The sequence below is a fragment of the Protopterus annectens genome, chromosome 16.part0 (assembly GCF_019279795.1).
Source record: "Protopterus annectens isolate FY-2018-M chromosome 16.part0, PAN1.0, whole genome shotgun sequence".
NCBI classification, from domain to species: Eukaryota; Metazoa; Chordata; order Ceratodontiformes; family Protopteridae; genus Protopterus; species Protopterus annectens.
The window spans coordinates 288,562,358-288,584,111 of record NC_056750.1 but is presented as its reverse complement, the minus strand read 5'-3'; the positions used below and the strand labels follow the sequence as shown (position 1 = coordinate 288,584,111).

At 42.7% G+C, this 21,754-nt stretch overlaps 1 protein-coding gene across 1 annotated transcript in view; it reads right to left on the bottom strand.

Annotated features, from left to right (window-relative positions):
• The window catches only part of LOC122790500 (collagen alpha-1(XXVII) chain B-like), a 2,222,694-nt gene that overhangs the window by 1,897,397 nt on the left and 303,543 nt on the right, over positions 1-21,754 (bottom strand). Inside the window, exon 2 of the mRNA XM_044058048.1 lies at positions 17,312-17,382. Within this exon, the coding sequence (XP_043913983.1) occupies positions 17,312-17,382 (71 nt within the window). The remainder of the gene's footprint in view (positions 1-17,311; positions 17,383-21,754) is intronic.

Here is a 21,754-nt window from a genome sequence, read left to right as displayed (position 1 = left end):
AAAAGTAACAAAAAACTAAGGGTAATGCTACTCAATGCCAGAAGTCTAAACCTCAAAATCCACGCACTCGAGGCACTCTTCAGTATGGAGAAAATCGATATATGTGCAGTAACAGAAACCTGGTTTAAGGCTCCAGAGAGCACCCCAGCACTACCAGGCTACAACTCATACCATACATTTCAGCCACAGAACCCAAACCAAAATACAAAATGCGGGGGCGTATCCATATTCATCAAGGATACCCACATCTCCAGGTTAGTGGCACAGCGCAATGCTTCAGAGATCATCCACGTGCAACTAACAATGGGTAAAACTGCAATTCACATTGTAGCTTGCTACAGATCACCCACCATGTCCCAGGACCCCCATTCTGCATTTCTGGACACACTGGGAAACATAAAGGTCCTACCAAACACCCTAATATTGGGTGATTTCAATTACTCAAGCATTAACTGGGAGAACTACTCAAGTACTAACTCCCTTGCCCAACTTTTCCTACAATTTATAAACTCAAATGCCCTGGTTCAACTGGTCAACACTCCCACCAGAGGTGACAACATACTGGACCTGGTCATCACCAACATGGGCAACCCTTCACTGGTTAGATCTGACCATAAACAAATCACTTTGGATATCCATATTCTGCCCCCACCCCTGGACAAGAAAACCACCGTGAAAAACTTTTCAAAAGCAAACTTCACATTACTTAAGACCGAGATGGAAAGTTTCAAAGCCCCATGCTGAAGGATAACATTGTCCAAGCTGCAAAATCCTTTACTAATGCATTTTACGGGCAGCTACAAGAATGCATGGATCGTGCCATACCAAGCAAAACCAAGACTCACTCCTCCAAGAAAAGGAAACCAGTCTGGTGGACTCCTGCCATAAACAAGCTATACAATAGAAGGAGGAAACTAGTACAGAAAAGAGTAAAATCCCAATAAGTGAAGACATCCCTGATCAGTATCAGCAAGAAACTATGATCCCTTATAAAATCATCCAAGGCGAGCTTTGAAATAAAAATTGCCAAGAACTCCAAAGATAACAACAAGGCATTCTTTAGCTATGTCAAGAATCTAAGTGGCAATGCTCAAATCTGCTCGGAGTTAGTGCAGAATGGCACAAAATACACTGAACCGACCGATATCGCCAACATCCTGGCAGACAGGTTCAGTGCAAACTTCACCCCCCTCTCACCCCCAAAAGGGCCCATAACCATACCAGAAGAATGTAGAGTCCCTGAAATCACAGACACTCAGGTTAAAACAGCCCTCTCCAAAGCCAAAAACACAGCATCAATGGGACCGGACGGTGTCCCAGACTGCGTCCTACACGAGCTCAAAGATGAACAAACCCTTCACCTAAACACACTGTTCAAACTCAGCCTCTCCACAGGCTACATACCCATAGAGTGGCGCACAGCAACAGTTATTCCACTCCACAAAGGTGGAGCCACAACAGACCCTGGGAACTATCGACCTATAAGCCTGACTAGCTTGGTCTGGAAGGCTATGGAGCGCATCATCATGGAACTCATTAACAGAGACATTGGGAACCTCCAAACACTGGACCCTACCCAGTTTGGCTTTGTTAAGGGCAGATCATGCCTCCTAAACCTGGTGGACTTCTTTGAGATAGTTACCAAGGCTATAGATGAGGGAAAGGTGGTACACACAGCTTACCTAGACCTTGCTAAGGCCTTCGACACCATTCCCCATTCTGGTATTATAGACAAGCTCACCAGCCTGAACATAAACCCCTACATCACAAGATGGGTTCCCAACTCGCTCACGGACAGAACCCACATGGTGAAAGTTGCAGGAGCTAGGTCCGACTCTAAACCGGTTACAAGTGGCATTCCCCAGGGCTCAGTCCTAGGACCCCTCCTGTTTGGCATATACTTCTCAGAGGTACAGGCAAGCACAGGAGGACTATGGCTGACCAAGTTCGCAGACAATTGCCAACTAGGGGCTATAATTGACTCTCCGGCTGACACAGACATCCTCCAAAAGGGTCTCACTGAGATGGATACCTGGTGTCAAAATCATGGCCTCAAGCTAAATGCCAAAAAGTGCATAGTCATCCCCTTTGGAAAAAAAACAAAGTACCCACAAACTACCATATAGGTGGTAGTCCCCTAAATATGGAATATGTAATAAGGAATCTGGGGACCCAAGTAGATAGTAATTTCACTTTTGATAATCACATTGCCAAAGTGGTTAGAAAATCCTTCTATGTGGCCCATCTAATCACAAAAGGGTTCGCATCCAGATCAAAAGTGGCCATTGTGCCCCTCTACTCATCACTCATCAGACCCATCATAGAGTACAATGCCCCATTTGGGATGTACCTTACAAGACACCTACAACAGCTGGAAAGACCACAGAAGTACCTCACCAAGAGGATCACCGGCCTCAAACAGATGCCCTATGCAGCTCGAATGAAGAAACTCCAGTTGTACTCGGTTGCATATTGCCTACTCAGAGGTGATCTCTGCCTAACATACAAGGCCATGTCCAACCCAAAATTGATGGACATGCTCCACCTAAAGAAAACCTTATCCCCTCAAGCAACACGCTCTATGGATCTAAACCTCACCACAACAATAAATAGGACGTGCTGGAGGGATAGATTCCTGTCCCAGAGACTTCTCATGCTTTGGAACAAGATCCCAATCTACATTAGGCAGAGGTCCTCGCTAACATTCTTCAAAAGAAACCTTGACGAGTGGATGGGAAACAGAAAGTTTATCTCGGGGATCACTTCAGTGGCTCTGCAGGACAGAGGCACAGGGAACTAACCTAATGGGGCTGTGAAAGCCAACATATTTTGGCTAGGCTTATAAATGCCTTCGGGCAGATAGCCTAGTACCAACCTATGAACCTATGAGCCATGATTAACACGTCCAGTATCACCTGTTCAGTCACTTTATGCACAATGTGGTGGATGGAACAGCGAAGGCAGCTGGCACTGGTGTAGCGATGAGTCTGCATGCATGGCTGTGCCTTTGTCACATTGTGAACCACTTTACGGCATTCTTCATCAATGCAACATTTCATAAGTCTTCCTTGTTTGGCCTGTTGGTGAAGAAGAGAATGCAGAAATGTGAAAAGGACAGTAAGACCTTTTCTGTCACTGAAGTGTAGTTTGAGGTCCCTCAAAGATTATATAGCAGGAACTAAAAGGGACATCACTCACTCTGTTTTAAACGTCAGCAGCTTGACTCATCTTCTGATAAGGGTGACCACAACAGAACAGATTCCTTCAATGTACACAAGCCCAGAAGATTAGGAGGGCCACAGAATCAGAGATATCACGGGTTCTTCTCTGACTGGAGACTGCAGCATCCCTGACTGTCAGTCTAACTATCCCACAGACAATTAGGGGTCATCTCTTCCATTACCCGGCAGCATGGCAGGCCATCACACAAGACAAATGGGTTAGAGGGAAAATATCCATAGGCTATTCCATACCATTTTTCCTAACACCCCCAGCCCAAAAAAACATTGGCTGGACATTCCACACAGTCAAGCTGAAGCTGCAGAAAAAGATAATTTCTATTTTCTCCAAGAGAGATATCCAAGATAGTCCACCAGAACAGACAGGGTACATAGGTAGGTACTAGGCTACTGGCCCTAGGGCCTATATAAGCCTAGCCAAAAAGGTACCCTGGCTTTCACCACCCAAGAAAATTATTTTCCTGTCCCCCTGTCAAGCAGAGCCACAGAAGTGATCCCCGGGGTGAATTTCCTATCTCCCATCCAATCATCAAGATTTTTCTTGAAGAGTGCTAATGAGGAGCTTTGTTTGATATAGATAGGTAGTTTGTTCCAGAGTATGGGAAGTCTCTGGGACCGGAATCTATCCCTCCAGCATGTTCTGTTTATTGTTGTGACAAGGTTTAGGTCCCTAGAGCGTGTAGATCGCAGGGACTGGGATTTCTTTAAGTGAAGCATGTCCAACAGCTCTGGGTTTGACATAGCTTTGTATGTTAGGCAGAGATCACCTCTGAGTAGGTGATATGTGACGGAGTAAAGCTGGAGTTTTTTGAGACGGTCTGCGTAGGGCATCTGTTTGAGGCCGGTAATCCTCTTTGTGAGGTATTTCTGTGGCCTTTCCAGTTGATGTAGATGTCTTGTGAGGTACATACCAAAAGGGGCACTGTATTCTATAATGGGTCTAATGAGTGATGAGTAGAGGGGAACAATGACCTCTTTTTTTTCCTGGATGAGAAACCTTTTGTGATGAGGTGTGCCCCGTAGAAGGATTTCCTAACTACTGTGGCGATGTGATTATCAAAGCAGAGACTACTGTCCACCTGTGTCCCAAGGTATCTTATTACACTTTCAGTGTTAAGTAGACTACTGCCTATGTGGTAGTTCATGGGTACAGAGTTTTTACCAAAAGGGATGGCAATGCACTTTTTGGCACTGAGCTTGAGGCCATGGCTTTGACACCAGGCATCTGTCTCAGTGATGCCCTTTTGTAGGATTTCCACATCGTTAGGAGTTTCGATTAGGGCTCCTACTTTGTAGCCATCTGCAAACTTCGTTAGCCAAAGACCTTCTATGTTAGCCTGTACTTTAGAGAAGTAGATACCAAACAGGAGAGGGCCCAAGACTGAACCCTTTGGTACTCCATTTGTCACTGCCCTGAACTCGGATTTGGAGTTTGCTACTTTCACAGTGTGGGTTCTGTCAGTGAGCCAGTTGGCAACCATTTTGTGACATAGGGATTTATACCTTGTTTAGTGAGTTTATCTATAATTCCACAGTGGGGGATGGTGTTGAAATACTTGGTGAGATCTAGATAGGCTGTGTGAACCACCATACCCTCACCTACGGCTTTGCTGACCACTTCAAATAAGTCTTTCAGATTTAGGAGACATGATCTAACTTTTAGCAACCCGAACTGGGTGAAGTCCGGAGTTTGGAGATTACCAATGTCACTGTTTATAAGTTCCATGATGATACGTTCCATAGCCTTGCAGACCAGGCTCATCCGGCTAATGGGCGGTAGTTTCCGGGGTCCGTGGTGGCTTCCCCTTTGTGGAGTGGGATGACTGTCGCTGTGCACCATTCAGAAGGCACAAAGCCTGAAGTAAGGCTATGACTGAACATGGTACTTAGGTGGGGTGCCAGTTCGTTCTGTAGTTCATGTAGAATGCAGCCTGGGATGTTGTCAGGTCCCATGGATGCTGTGTTCGTGGCTTTGGAGAGTGTGGTTTTTACCTGTGCAGCTGTGATTACAAGAACTTTGCATTCTTCTGGTATAGAGATGGACTCTTTACGGGGTGAGAGGGAGGTAAAGTTAGCACTGAACCTATCTACCAGGATGTTGGCAATATCTGTTGGTTCTGTATATTTAGTGCCATTGTGCTATAACTCAGAGCAGATCTGAGTGTTGCCAAAGAGATTCTTGACATAGCTATAGAATGCTTTCTAGTTGTCTTTAGAATCAGTGGAGATTTTGTTTTCGTAACTAACTTTGGAGGATTTTATGAGAGATCTCAGCTTCTTCCTGAGGCTGACCTCCCTGGTTCATGGGATTTTACTCTTTTTTTCAACAGTTTCTTTCTTCTGTTGTAGAGTTTGTTTATGGCAGGGGACCACCAGATTGGCTTCCTTTTTTTGGAGGATAGCATCATGGTTCTGTTAGGGATTGCATGATCCATACACTCGTGTAAGTGCTTATAAAGTGCATTTGTGTAGGATTCAGCAGTCGTACCTCTATTGTCTGTCTGCATGGGTGTCGTGAAGTTTGCCACTTCTGTCTTAAGAAGAGTGAAGTTGGCTTTGGAGAAATTTTTTATGGTGGTTTCCTTAATGGGGGTGGGGGCGGGATGTGGATGTCTAGGGTGATTAGCTTGGGGTCGGATCTGACCAACAAGGAATTAACCTCTGGTGTGGAACACCGGTTGCCCATGTTGGTAATGACCAGGTCTAGGATACTGCTGCCCCTGGTGGGGGTGTGGATAAGCTGAGTCAAGGCGTTGGAATTTATAAATTCCATAAAACGTTGTGCAAAAGAGTTGGTGCATAAGTAGTTTTCCCAGTTAATGGTGGGGTAGTTGAAATCATCCATTATTAGGGTGTTAGGTTGTACCCTAATATGTTGCAGTGTATCAAGAAATGAGGAGTGGGAATCCTGGGGCATGGTGGGGGATCTGTAGCAAGCTACAATTTGGATTGCAGTCTTGCCCAGAGTTAGTCGCACTTGGATAATCTCTGATGTATTATGCTGAGCAACTAGCCTGGAGGTGTGGATATCCTTAATGAATATGGACACGCCTTCGCCTTTAGTGCTCCAGTCCAGGTTAGGTGGCCAAAAGGTGTGGTATGAATTATAGCCTGGTAATGCAGTGGTGCTCTCTGGAGCCTTGAACCAGGTCTCTGTCACTGCACAGATGTAGATTTTCAACATTTTAAGGAGTGCCTCGAGTGAGTGCATTTTGAGGTTATGACTTCTAGCACTGAGTAGCATTACCCTCAGATTTTGCTTGCTTGTACCTGTTACGGTGGTTATTTGAACCTTGCCTAAAAAAGGCACTATAGGGGTGGCAAGAGCCTTAGCTAGTATCCGGAATCCCAAGGGCGACAGGTGCAGGCCATCTCTGGCAAAGCATCGTGGTCTGTCGATCATGTCATCCCAGGCAGATGGATACCGGATCCCCTTAGAATGACACCAGAAGCTTAGCCAATTGTTGAAGTCAATCATTTTGTCCTTGTACTGTGGTATCATTCTGGGTGATGGCAGGATGCTACTCAAGGCTATGGTTATACCTGCCCAGAATACAAGATCGGACAGCTCCTCCATGTCTCTTTTCATGTAGTCCAGGGAGGTACGTCTCAGGTCATTCACACCAACATGAACAATGACAGAGTTATATTTGTAGATGTTGTGGAGTGACCTGAGTGCGTGTGTTATGTGGTGGATCCTGGCACCTGACAGGCAGCTGACAGTAACTTTCTCTTTGTTTAGCCTGGTGAGTGGAACATCAGTGTGCCTGACTATAGAGTCAACTATGACTAGAGTGTTGGGTACATTGTTGTGCCTTATGGGCTGTGGTTGAGTGGCACACTGAGTTTCTGGGCTATGTGTCACTTGGGTTGTGTTGGGGGGTGGTGGTTGCTTGCATTTCTGCTTTGGAGGTCCCTGTTTCTTGGGCAGATTTTTATTGAGAGCTTCCATGAATGTAGGTGTGTGTTTTGTGTTTCTATGTGTGTTTTAGTGGTGTAGGTTTTGAGGGACTATGTGATGAGTGTGGTGTGGTGCAAGTGTTTACCTTCTCCTCTTGACTGTCTAGTCCATTCTTGGGTGAAGAGAGCTTTGCTTCCAGTTTGGCTATATAAGTGCATCTCTCACAGGTTGTAGTGTTGGATGGTAGGAGGAGAGAGTTGTCTGTGTACATGAGGCAATTGCTGCATTGTCCCAAGATGCCCAGATTCATCAGGTAGACAGGAGAAAACACAGGGAGCTGACCCTTAGATATGCCTGGATAGGTGCGCTTATTTATTAAGTACTAAAAACTGTTTTCCTCTAGACAAGTGAGGAAAGTTGAGTGCTGTAGTAATTTGTAGCTTATTTAGTGCTTACAACAAGTTCTGAACAAGTGCTGAGCTGTGTTGGATTTTATTCCAAGTTTTTTTTTTTGGTTCCAAAGTTCCAAAGAAAACTCAAGACTTTGTCCCCATATGAGACCTCAGTCTACTGAATAAGTACGCCTGGAAGACCCAGTTCACAACTGTCACAGTGCAACTGATTCTACCCTGTCTTGGGGGTAAATAAACAGATGTGCTTCATGGATCACCAAGATGTTTACCTTTACATTAAGACTGCAAGAGAGTTAAGGAGATTCCTCCACTTCTGGATAGGGGTCAGTCATTATCATTTCAGGGACTTAACCAGATGGCCTCAACACAGTTCTCAAGATGTTCACCAAATGTATATCTATCGTACTAGTTTATCTATGTCTAATGAGGTACAAGGTTTTCTCATACCTAGTCAACTGGTTCTTAGCTGCCCAACTGATGCAGCCTCTTGCAGAGGCCAGGGACTATCTTTTCAAACTATTTCAGCTCCAGGAAATTTCCATAAATCTACATCAATCAAACTTTCAACTAGTTTAAAGAATCACATTTACAGAATGTTATCTGGGCAGTACTCATTCAACAGCTTCTTTGGCTCCAGACAGAATTCAGACCTTGAAGTCAGCATTGCAATCTCTGCTGCAAAACCCCTCCCCTACTGCAGCCTTAGTTCTGTGGGTATTAGGCCTAATGACATCATCAGTCCTAATGCTGCACTATACCAGCATGCAAACAGCTGTATAGATGCAGATGTTCCCCATAGGAACAAGTGCAGGGTAAACCAGAGAAGCAAACCCACATGGTGGAACCATAATATCAACAAGCTTTATAATAAAAAGAAAAGAATTTTGACCAAAAGTAAGAAAAGTAATTCTCAGAATGTTAGAGCCTTTGTCACGGAATTAAACAAACAACTCAGGAGCTTAGCAAAATCTGCCAAACCAAAGTCTGAGGCTAAAATAGCTATTGAGGCCAAAGACAATCACAAAGCATTTTTAGTTATGTCCATAATCTCAAAAGCACAATGCAGCAATACACTGAGCTGACTGTGAACGTTACCTACACTGAAAATGAAGATATAGCCAACCTACTGGCTGATAAATTTAGCTCTAACTTTACTCCTCTCTCTCCCCTCAATCTATCCCTCAAGATATACCTGAAACTGGTTCACATCCAGATATCACACAAGACCAAGTCAGAAAAAGTGCTATCAAAAGCTAAAAATATTGTATCAATGGGTCCTGACAATATCCATGGATTTCTCCACTTCTAGATAGGGGTCAGTCATTATTTCAGGGTCTTACCATATGGCCTCAACACAGTTCTCAGGTTGTTCACCAAATGTATATCTATCGCACCAGTTCACCTACGGCTAATGAGGTACAAGATTTTCCCATACCAAGTCAACTGGCTCTTAGCTGCCCAACTGGTGCAGCCTCTTGCGGAGGCCAGGGACTATCTTTAAAGAATCACATTTACAGAATGTTATCTGGACAGTAATCATTCAATAGTTTCTTTGGTTCCAGACAGAATTCAGACCTTGAAGTCAGCATTTTAATATCTGTTGCACAACCCCTCCCCTACTGCAGCCTTAGTTCTGTGGGTATTAGGCCTAATGACATCATCAGTCCTAATGCTGCACTATACCAGCATGCAAATAGCTGTATAGATGCAGCTGTTCCCCATAGGAAAAAGTTCAGGGCAAACCAGAGAAACAAACCCACATGGTGGAACCATAATATCAACAAGCTTTATAATAAAAACAAAAGAATTTTGACCAAAAGTAAGAAAAGTAATTCTCAGAATGTTAGAGCCTTTGTCACGGAATTAAACAAACAACTCAGGAGCTTAGCGAAATCTACCAAACCTAAGTCTGAGGCTAAAATAGCTACTGAGGCCAAAGACAATCACAAGGCATTTTAGTTATGTCCATAATCTCAAAAGCACAATGCAGCAATGCACTGACCTGATTGTGAACAATGTTACCTACACTGAAAATGAAGATATAGCCAACCTACTGGCTGATAAATTTAGTTCTAACTTTACTCCTCTCTCCCCTCAATCTGTCCCTCAAAATATAACTTGAAACTGGCTCACATCCAGCTATCACATAAGACCAAGTCATAAAAGTGCTATCAAAAGCTAAAAATACTGTATCAATGGGTCTTGACAATATCCATGGATGCATCTTAAATAGCATAAAGCATGATTTAGCCACACCTCTAAAAACACTGTTCAGTCTCAGCCTCCATGCAGGTTTTGCACTAAGTGAATGGAGAATACCTACAGTCATTTCCCTGCATAAGGGAGGATCTTCCACAAACCCAGGCAATTAAAGACCTCCCATAAGTCTGACCATCCTCATATGTAAAGCCATGGAAGGCCTCATCATGGAATTAATCAATCAGAACATACGGAACCTCCAAATATTAGACCCTTCTCAATTTGGATTTGTCAAGTGCAGGTCATGTTTACTCAACCTGGCGGATTTTTTTTAAAAGGTCACCAAAGCAATAGATGAAGAAAAAATGGTACACACCACATACCTCGACCTGGTCAATGCTTTTGACACAATTCCTCACTCAGACATAGTACATATGCTAAATAAACTAGGAATAAACCCCTATGTCACCCGTTAGATAGCCAAATGGCTCACAGATAGGACACAGATAATCAAAATGGAGGAGTTACCTCCACAAAGAAACCAGTCATCAGTGAAGTCCCCAGGTTTCTGTGGTGGGACTTCTCTTGTTTGGCATCTACTTTTCTGAAGTAAAAGCCAGTACCAAGGGGCTCTGGCTGACTAAGTTTGCAAATGACTACAAGCTAGGAGCAGTCACTGAATCTTTAAATGACTTAGTTATCCTGCAGGAAGGTTTGTCTCAAATAAATAACTGGTGTCAAAATCATAGTCTGCAATTAAATGTCAAAATGCATTATTGTATCCTTTGAGAAGTTATTTACCTCAGGGAACTATCATATTGATAATATGCCCCTAAGAGTTAACCCAGTTGCTCAGTATTCAGGAACTTATGTGGACAGTGACCTAACATTTGACCAACATGTGTCTATCGTTGTAAAAAAGTCCTTCTGTACTGCGCAGGTTATATATAAAGGGACTGTGTCTAGCTCTAGGGATGTCATTGTCCCCCTTTACTCAGCCCTCAGTAGGCCAGTCATTGAATATAATGCCCACTTTGGCATGTATCTGTCCAGACACATGCAACAACTGAAATGCCCACAGAGATACCTTACTAAAAGGATACAAACCCTAAATAACATGTCCTACATGGACCCCCTCTGCTACTATACTTTGTATCCTCCAGACTGCTAAAAGATGACCAGTGTCTGGCATACAAGACATCCTCTGACCTATTACTGATGGATTTACTGCACATCAGCAAGCCAAATCATATCAGAAATACTTGGTCTAGGGATCTAAACCTCTTCTGCAACATCAACAGAACAGTTTGGATGGACAGGTATACTTTGCAGAGAATACTGCTGCTATGGAACAGACCCTCAAAGTTCATCCCTGTCCATTTTCAAGCCCTATTTAGATCTATGGATGGGAAACTGAAAATGTACCCCAGGATTGCTCCCTGTACTAGTAATGGACAGATGCAGCTCCTAAATTCTTTATCCCATGTGTGGGTCCTCTCAAATTATTTATGGTATTATCCCCATTATTCTCATTATGGGCAATATATAATTATCGACCATGAGAGGGTTAAGGCCACTCTACAACCAAATGGGATAGGTTATTTCGAACACAAAATGGGAAACTGGATAGGCGTAAATGTCCTGCAAAGGCAGCTTGCTTAGTACTTACCTATGAACCTAAGAACCTATACAAGCAAAGGAACAGAAAAGTACCTCTCAGGAAAGCTTTACATAACTTAAGTGAGGTTAAGGAATTGCGATTCTCTCCAATATGGAAATTTGAGGTCACCACCAACTGAACCTGACAGCTGAATAACTAGCTCTACTATGGAAAATCAAGGCAAGAAAATCTAATACTGCTGACATAGGGGCTGAAAAGGTATCTAAAATTTCTCTGGGAAGCCCAAATGGAAAACCTTTTCTATTTACCATTGTAAACTCTTCTAGTGGGCAGTTTCTGAGAAGTAAGAATATGGACCACTTGGGCTGAAATCCTGGACTGACTAGCCATCATTGGAAATTGTCTGATGTGACATTTCGGATGGAAGGCAAAAAAATCTGGATTTGGACCAACACCCTGGGGGTTACTAGATGAGGCCAAAGAGAGAGAAGCCAAACCTGCAGAGGCCAAAAAGGGGCAAGAAGGCTGACTGAGATCTTCCACTCTAATGCTTTCTGCAGGAATTTCAAAATTAGGGGAGTTGGTGGGAAGGCCTACAAGAGACTGGACGGTCAATCATGGATCACAGCATCTCTCAGGGACTCCCCCAGGGTGAGCAGAGCAAGAACCTGCTGCATTTGGGACTGACAGGAGAAGCAAAAGAGTGCAGCATGGTTGGCCCCTATGACAAAAGATTTGTGCCGCCATTACTAGATTGAGAGACCACTCGTAAGGTTGCAGAATAGGTCGGCTGTTCAACCTCTCCACTAGAATGTTGATCTTCCCTGGCATGTGCATTGCTATCAGCAAGAAGTTAGATGATAGTCCCCATTGCCACACTCTAATAGCTTCTCAACACCATGGATAGGAACATGTTCCCCCTTGTCTGTTGATGTACCAGACAACTAACATGTTGTCAGTCTGGATAGAAATCACGCCTACAGGAAGGACATCCTTAAATGTCTGCGACATTAGGAGGACTACCCTCAAGTCTAAGGCAATGATGTGAAGATTGGCATCTTATGTGGACCACATGCTTTGGACCATGTTTCCTAGGTAATACCCCACCACCACCACCACCACCAGTTGGGAAGCATCCGTGGTCACTGTGGCTTTGGAAGAGGGAGGAACAAAGGACAGTCACAAAAAGTCTCTGGAGACTGAATCCACCAAGTTACATGACTTCTGCAGATCCTTGTTAGAGGATTGGAAAAGTCATGGGCTGGGATCTGATGGAGCACTAGTGTCCACTGTAACACTCCCATATAATACCTTGCCATGGGGACTAAAGTAATGGAGGTTGCCATCAATCCTATATGTTGGAGAACTAGTCTGGAAAGAGCTGTCAGATAGGAAAGGAGCTGCTTAGCCTGATTTCTTAGAGTGAGTAACCTGTTCTCTGGTAACCTCGCAATGTGAATGGTTGTGTCCAAATGAGCTATTATGAAGTCCAGAACCTGTACTGGGAAAAACTGATATTTGTTCTGGTTCACCATAATTCCCAGGTTGGAGCGTAGCTGAAGCAAACAGTTTTGGACCCAAACTAGCAGAGACCTGGTAGGAGCAGTCAGGAGACAGCTGTCTAGATAGGGGAATACCCAGAACCCTTGCAGTCGTAGATGAGCTGCAACCATTGCCATGCATGTGATGAAGACCCACAAGACTGTGTTGACATAAAGGGCATGGCTCTGAACTGAAAATGACTGGCTCTCAGATGGAAGCAAAGGAACCTCCTGGAGCGTCTATCCATTTTGATGTGGTAGTACGCATCCTGAAGGTCTCTCAAGTGCAGCCAGTCATCTTTCCTCAGAAAGGGGAGGACAGACTGTACCATGACCAACCGGAACTTTGTGTGTTTGCCATATTGATTTAAGTGAACACGGTCCAAAATTGGCCTTAGGTCCTCATTCTTTTTGGCACTAAAAAGAATCTGGAATAAGTTCTAAACCCTGACTGATCTGGTAGGACCTTTTGGATGACTCACTTGTCTAGCAGCATTTTATTTCTAACGCTGCTGCTTTTCTCCGAGAAGGTAGCACATTAAAAAGTTTTTCTGTAGAGGGGCTGGATAAAGAAAGGGAATAATATAGTAATTATTGTCTGCAACCAGACATCTTTGATGATGGGTGTCCAGGCTTCTTGGTGAAGAGAATACATCCAGAGTACAGCAGTTGAACAACCATTTAGGAGCACTGAAAAGACCTCTCAGGAAAAAAGGTCCCTTGAAGCCTTGATTCTGTGGGCCTCCTCTGCCACAAGAGAGACAACTGCCATTAGAAAATCCCCCTCTGCCTTAGGGGCTCTATCTCAGGAGGAATTCTGAGACAACCCTTGGGACATCTTAAACCACAGCTTCTTACACCCTTTTTTGGCTTCTAGAAAAAGTCCTTCAGGGGTAGAAAACCATATGCCTACAGCAAAAGGAGTTTTCCCATCCTGTTCACTTGTCTTTGACCTTCGGACTGAACAAGGTCGAGCCATCAAACAGGACTTTGATAAAAGACATCTTAAAGGGCTCTGTGAAATCACACAAACACATTGAGGCATGCCTCCTTACTGTAATGCCTTTTTCAGTGGTTCTTGAAACACCTTCCATTGCACTGGACATGAAATGCATGGATGCATTTGACTGGGATTGAAGGTGGCCAACTGCTAATCCACTGTTTTCCTGTCTTCCTAAAACCTGGACCCATAAAGAAACTTGGAAAGCTCCTTTGTCAAGTGTCCCTGAAATCTAGTCATGTGTGCCATGTAATTCAGTGACCTTAAAACAAGCGTAGCTAAAGCATAAACTTGCATTCCAAACCTGTCCAAAACCCTCTATGTTAGGGGGAGAGACAGATGGGTTGTCTTCTGTGAGCTCCTTCTTAGTGGCTGCCACCACTACCATGGTGTCCACTGACAGGTCTTTGCTCCAGTAAGTGCAGTCTTTAGGGGGAGCAAGATATTTGTCTGTTTTACTGAGGATTGGTTCAGTGACATCTGGTTCCTTCCATGCCCAATGAGAAATTAAATCCACCATCTCATTAGCTGAAGGAACCACCCATGGAGTAGATGAGCCAGAATCAAAAGCCTCAAGAACCATGGATTCCTCCTGGAAAGAGGTTTCAGAAAACCAACCTCTTTTCTGTCTGAGAAGCTCCAGAATGAGACATCCTCAAGGGGTGATCTAGGACATGGGAGACCTCTCCCCTTCATCAAAATCTGTGTCTTTTGTCAAAGACTCCTGGGGGGAGTCAATCTGCCTCCTCTTACTCCTATGCTTCTGAGGAGCCTCTGTGGGGGGAAGGTCCAGGGGGGACTAGGAAGTCTGAGGGGAGTCCTGAATGAGGACCATCTCAAGGCTAGTATAAAATGCCTGTCTCGGTGGGATCGATTGTGCATGATCAGGAGCCAGGGCTATGTGGAGCTGAAAGAGTTAGAAATGTCTGTTCTCCAGCCTTGGAGAAAACTCTCTCCACTGCCTCAAAGACAGAAGCTGAGAAGAACCCAACATCACGCTGGTAGGAACTGAAGTTGTCACACCAGCATGAGCAAAGCTGAAGTTGAGATATCTAATTTTCAGACTCTGAGGGGAAGGGATGGCATCAAAAGCTCTGGAGTTGAACCCTTACCAGCTTTAGCTTTGAGATCCTTCTGTCTCTGAAGACATTGGTGCAGATGGATCAGAGACAATGCCAGACTCGAAGATAACCACAACTTCAGATCCAACAGACAAGACAGAAGAACTCAGCTCCAACATCCTCAAACCCAAAGGTCATATTGGGGTAGGAGTAGCCATAGGCAAGGGAGAGAATGCAAAGCTCACATGCCCAATAGGAGACTGAGCTGGAAGAGCTCCCAAATTAATTTTGGTCCTGAGGAACCTCCTTATCATTTTATCCACATCAGCTTCTGTCAATCTTCTAACAGACTAGATGAACCTCACTGATGAATATGTGGAAGGTGGCCTTGAAGTTCTCTGTAAGGATCTCCCCTGTAGAGAGGGTGACCACGGCCTAGGGGAGACTAGATCCTGGGGAAAACCTTGGTTCCTGTAAGGGAGATGTCTTGGACTGCACTGGAATTGGATGAGATGCGAGTAGGATGCAATGCTTGGAAATTTCTGTTGTCACAGCCAAAGATAATATGGATGACAGAGAGAGTGAGAAAGAGCAGGGGATCGCTCCCTCATCTCTATGTGCTTTTCTTTGGGCCTGCCACTTTTGTCCACCTTACATTTATCCGAGGACTTTTTCCTGGATGGGGAAGCTCCAGATGCAGATTTTGAGGAATCAGAAGAAATGAGACCCTTTAGCTTGTTTCAGTGTTCAATCACAGCTCAATGACTAAAAGCTGTGCAAACACAGTAATCCCCTACTAAATGAGCTGCTCGCAAACATTATACACACATTAATTGTGCATCGGAATTTGGCATCTTGTGGCTACAAGCCACAAATTTCTTAAAGCCCGTAGGCTTGTCTGACATAATCCCTGGAAGAAAAAGGAGAAACACAGAAGCATTACCAGCAATGTTAAAAAGAATACTCTAAGAAAAGAAGATTGGTGAAAAAAACTCATATAAAGGCAAGAATACTAGCAATGGTAAGAAAAACTATGAAATATAACTAGTAATAATAGAGAAGAAAGCGCAGAAGGACCAAAGGAGGCCTAAAGAAAAGTTTTTTTTTTTTTTTTTTAATGGGAAAGGACAGAACTTCAGTAGAAAACAAGACCAACATACTTGAAGATAACAGTAAAGAAGCTCCAAAAGCTTTCAAATAGAAAAAAAATGTAAACACTTAAACACTTAACTGAACAGAAACCAGAGCCAACGGATCACATCTGTACTCTATAAGCAACAAACAAGATGTGTGGAAATGCTGAGGACAGGAGAAGTTATGAGTAAGGGGAGGAGCCTGAGCTGCAGATCCTAAGTCTGGAAAAACAGCTGAGGTCAGGTCAGAAACCTATCAGTTGAGGAACAGACAGAAAAGACATCAGATCTCTTGTTATCCTTTGGGAAGCATGGTTATACCTAGGTCTGGAGGCATCAAACTAAATCTGAGTTTATCAGGGAAACTGGTGCATTAAGGGAGGGAAATGTTTTAAAGGAGATCAAGGGTGGAGCACTAATGTTGTCAAATCAGATCCAAGAAGGGGCTCAGGGACCCAGATGTCATATTGGATGTACATGATTGAAAGGACCTATTATTAAGGTAAGTGCAAACCATTCACATAAATGGAATACATGAGAGAATGTGCAGAAATGAACTGAGAAATCTGTAATGCAGTTATTACTTGAGAGATCTGTAATTCCAGGAAATCAAGAAATAATAATAGATAACATACACAGACTGGGAAAGCAACACTCAGCAACAGCAGAAAGCAGACCCAGGCAAGATTTGGCATGTTTCCATTCCTTTGTTGTAAAAACAATGGAATAATAAGGCAAGTAAAGAGACTTAAAATGATCCTGCTTGCAGGAATGTCCATAAAGCTGGTTGAGGATTACTATGCTAAAGGTATTAAATGAATTAAGAATGAATGGAATTGCTTTTTGGTTGAAATACCCTTCGATTCTGGAAGTACATAGGAAAGGGAAATGGTTCATGCTACACAATATGGAGAATGTTCAAAAGTTCAAACAACAGATAGCTAAACAACCCAGGCAGTGAAAAGTTGAATCATTTACAAGACATGGAATGGGAAAGGAATCTTAGATGCAAGACAGGTGATGCAGGGATACTTCAGAACCTTTCATCTGTTACTCTGGATAGCTAGTCGAACTCTGGATAGCTAGTCGCAGAATTCAACTAAATTTGTCTGCAATAACATTCTTACATTGACTTCAATGCCCCATATTCAAATATGGATCTACACCATACTGAAACTACCAAAAAAAAAATAGGGAACTTACCTTCAGAAACTACCTGTGTGATTCCCAGGTAACACAAGGTATACAGAACAGCACAGAGGAAAATGGCTCTCCTGAGGAAAAGAAAAGAAAAGAATAGCCTTCAGAACTGCATACTTCACTGAGACACAAAATTACAGATTCATAGCTTCTGCCAGCATTTCCAGAGTCACAGCCAAGCATAAGGTTATTCAAAGACAAAAATAATGCCATATAACGGTTACATGGCAAATGGTTTACATTTTAAATATAAACTGCTGCGGAGGCTTATCCCCCAGCTATATCAAGCACAGCTTTATGAATTAAACCCTGTAAGCCTGTTATCACATACTGAAAACTCAGCAATGATCATAATAAAAAAGTCAATAACACAGAACACTACGGAATGACGTATATTGTCTAGATTGCTAGTGTGTGTGTGTGTGTGTGTGTTAGCTCCCATGAATGTGACTTTTTTAATGAAGAAAAGATTTCGGACCTAGCAAACCATTTTAGGAATATATGTCCAGTCACTTTCAGTAAATGTGTAATTATTTGGTAATTAATCACAAATAGATAGAAGATCCCTTGAAAATACTCACAAAAGTTTAACTTGGGTGCCCCATCTTGCACTCTTGACAGCAGTTAATATGTTACAAGTACAAACATGAACATGTAGTACACTGCATCTAAAAGCGCAGCTGCTTGGCTCTATAAAGCATTCACCATAACACCAGATCTTTAAAAGACAAAACTCTAACAACAGATAAAATCAATTTAGTTGTCTTTCTCACTTCTTTTCTTGAAATTTGGCTGTTTTCTAAATGAACATCTTCACTTGACATAACTGGTTATTTGAAGAAATTCTTCAAAATGAAAAACTACAAAAGGTTTATTAGATAACAAACTTTTAACTATTATCTGTCAAATGAAGTAAATGATTACAGAAAAAGGTTTTCCAGGATAAACATTTCTGAAAATGTCATTTAAAAAGGTTGTGCAAGGTTTATCTGTGATGAAGCTAATGCTCTGACTTGGAGGAAATTACATGACTGCTCATCCTGAGTGAAGATTACCCTTCAAAAAGGATTTAATACACAGTGTTGATCACATTTGCTTATGCAAAAATTTCAGTGAGGATGCTGATGGGCAACTTGAATGGGAAGTAGGCTTTTTAACCTGTCATAGATACAAAAAGGACAATCAACAATAAGTGGAAGAGAAGAAAAGAAAGAATAGATTAAACCTTGAGTTTCTGTCCATCTGAATAATCTTTTACTTACCTACATAAGGTCTCTAATTTGAAGAACCTATTTCCTTTTTTGATATCCAGAACTTCTGATGCACATTCTAAGGCGGTATTACCCCTGAAATAATTAGCCATGTATGCAGGCAAAGAAACCTGACACAAAGTCTTGGACGTGAGCACCTGCCTTACGGCTGATACAGGAGAGTCTGTGATACTAGACGAAATACTGGAAGGCCCTTTACATTATAAATTAACACTACTGTCCAGACAGTTTTGCTATGAAAGTGAAATAAGCAAATTTTAACTGTGATCTCTGAAGAAAATACAGTTGTGTAAGTTAAACTTACCGTAGCAGTAGATGTTCCAAGTTTCTCACTGCTGCAGTAGAATTTTACCTATATGAGTTGCATCCTGTGTAGGATACAACACCCAGCCAGTTTCAGAAAAGTCTGGCTCCCTCCCCACCTTCACTCTGACTGCTGACTGGACAGCTTATCTGAGGGAAATCAGCAGTCAGAGTAAAGAAATATTCAAGACTTTGTCTTTTTCAGACAGAACAGCATACTCATCCTCAACCTCTAAATGATATATAAACAGTACAAAATAATTTGATATCCCAACAACTAACTATATACAGAAGTAAAGGGATGGTAAGTGGATGCAGCTACAGCAGCAGTGAGGAACTAGAACATAACACTGTTAAGTGTAACTTACACAACTGTACTATGTTCATCATTCTCACTGCTGCATTAGACTTTTAGCTAAATTGGCTGATTATCAAAGCCTATCCATCTTGGCAGGAGAAAGGATAAGGATACAGAAGCTCCTGGAAAATGGTCCAAGCAAATCCGGTCATGAAACTGGAAAAGGAATCCAGTTTGTAATGCTTTGTAAACTTATGTACAGACAACAATGTTGCTGCCTCTAGAAAACATCTAGAGTCCACTCCAATACCAAAATGTCATCAAAGATGCCAAGGCTCTAGTAGAATGTGACTTTATATTGCCTGGAACTGACTTACCATGGTGGAAATGACACCAGGCAACAGCTGAGGACAACCAGCTCAAAATAGCCTGTTTTGATATGGATTGTCCTTTCCTAGTCAAATTATAAAAAAATAAACAGCTGATGTGCTTTTCTAAAGGACTTAACTTCTGACAAGATAGTACCTAAGCTGTATATACATTTCCAGAATATGCAGAATATTTTTTCCCTGGTTCTGACTTTCTGGATAGAACACTAGGAGACTGATGACTTGATACAAAGTAAACTCCAAAAATGACTTTGGACATAAATGAGGGATTTGTTATTAATGAGATTGTATCTCGATAAAAGATAAGAGAGGGTTCACCCACAGTGAAAGCTTGCAGTTCATACACTCTTCTTGCAGATGCGAGTGCAAGAAGAAGAGTTTTCCAAGTAATGAACCTTAAATCAGCCTGATGTGCTGATTCAAAGGAAGACACAGTTAACTCTTCCAGCACAGAGTTGACCCCAGGAAAGGGCCACCTGTTTCCTAGGAGGCCCAATATATAACAACCCTCCTTAAGAGACTGTTTTACCAAAAATGGAAAAGAAAGGGGAGGATCCATGGACAGACAAGCTGAAATGGTGACAAGATATACCCTGATAGAGAAGTAAGATAGGTCATAGGAAAGTAAATTACACATATTTTGGAACACGTGGTCTGTAATCCATGACAGCAGCCTGGTTACTGGCTAGGCACCATCTAGAAAATCTCTTCCACTTGCAAATATATAGTTTTCTACTAGCAGGTTTTCTTGCCTTCTTTAGTACCTACTGTACCATCCTCATGAAAGAGGTGCCTAAAATGAATCAAAACTGAATCATCCAAGCAGTTAGTTGAAGATGTCTAAGACTGGGGTGTATCAAACTCCCCTTGTCTTATGTGAGTAGGCCTAGTCTGTGAGGAAGCTTGTGGTAATTGCCCTTGGCCAGTTCCATAAAAAGGGAGAACCAATGTTACATGAGCAAAAGGGTGTCACTACAGTGATTTTTGATGAATCCTTCTAAATCTTCAGAATGACCCTGGATATCAGGAAAAAGGATGGAAATGTATAGTTGAAAATTTCCAACCACTGGAATGAAAATACATCTATTTTCCAGGCATGTCTGCAAGGAGCCATGGAACGGAACTTGTTCAGTTGTCTGTTTTGAAAGGAGGCAGACAGATCTATTTGAGCATTTCTCATAGATTGATCATCTCCTGGAAGACCATCTCATTAAATTTTGATTTGTGAAGGTTTGTCCTAGCTTTGCCCAGCTTGTCTGACACTACATTGCTCTGATGGAGTATAAGATGGTCACAAGGTTAAGGAGTGCTGTAGAGCTACCTCCTAAGCCATCATAACCAGCCTGCAACAGAGGCTTGTTTATGTACCACTTCACTGTGGTGTTATCCTTAATCTCCTGAAGAGGTCCTGGGGACTTTAAATGATGAAGAAATTATAAGGCATGGATCACAGCCAGCATCTCATTGACATTTATATGCTTTGGTCTGTTTGAGGAGTGCCACTGGCCTTGTACCTTTACCCCATAGAAACTCCTCCCCAAGGAAAATTGGAGGCATCTGTAGTAACAGATTGACCACGGATCTGATATGAAAAGAGGAGACTTGGATTTAGAGCCATTTGTTGTGTCCCCCAGTGCAGTTCCTATTTTACAAAGCCCAAAATTGGAATCTGAAATCCCAGAGGATAAATGCTGGGAACCATAAATGGTGAAGAGATTTTAAGGCCTGGATCACAGCAAACATCTCTTTGACATTTATGTTTTCTTGATCTGTCTGGGGAGTTCCAAAGACCTTGCACTTTTACCCTTTTTGAAACATCTGAAGCATCTGTTGTGACAGACTGAGAGGGGGCTATAGGTAGAAGGGCAGACAAGCGTTGAGAGATAACTGGTCCACCCGCCACAGTGGCTCCCTTCTGACAAACTTTGAATAGGAATCTGAAAAGACAAAGGGTGTTGATGCATATTTCAGACTGGTCTGAGGCACCACTGAATTCTTTTCAAGTGTAGTCTGGCTAAGGGAATCATGATAATCAAAGAAGCCATGAAACCCAGTGAGAAATTCCTTGGTAGAAGCCTGAGATTTGCTGGAGAAGTTCAGAAAGATTTCCTTTGCCTGCTTTGTCTAATGGAAGAAAAGCTCTTGCTAGGGGCAAATCAAGAAGACATCCCAGAAAAACTAATGG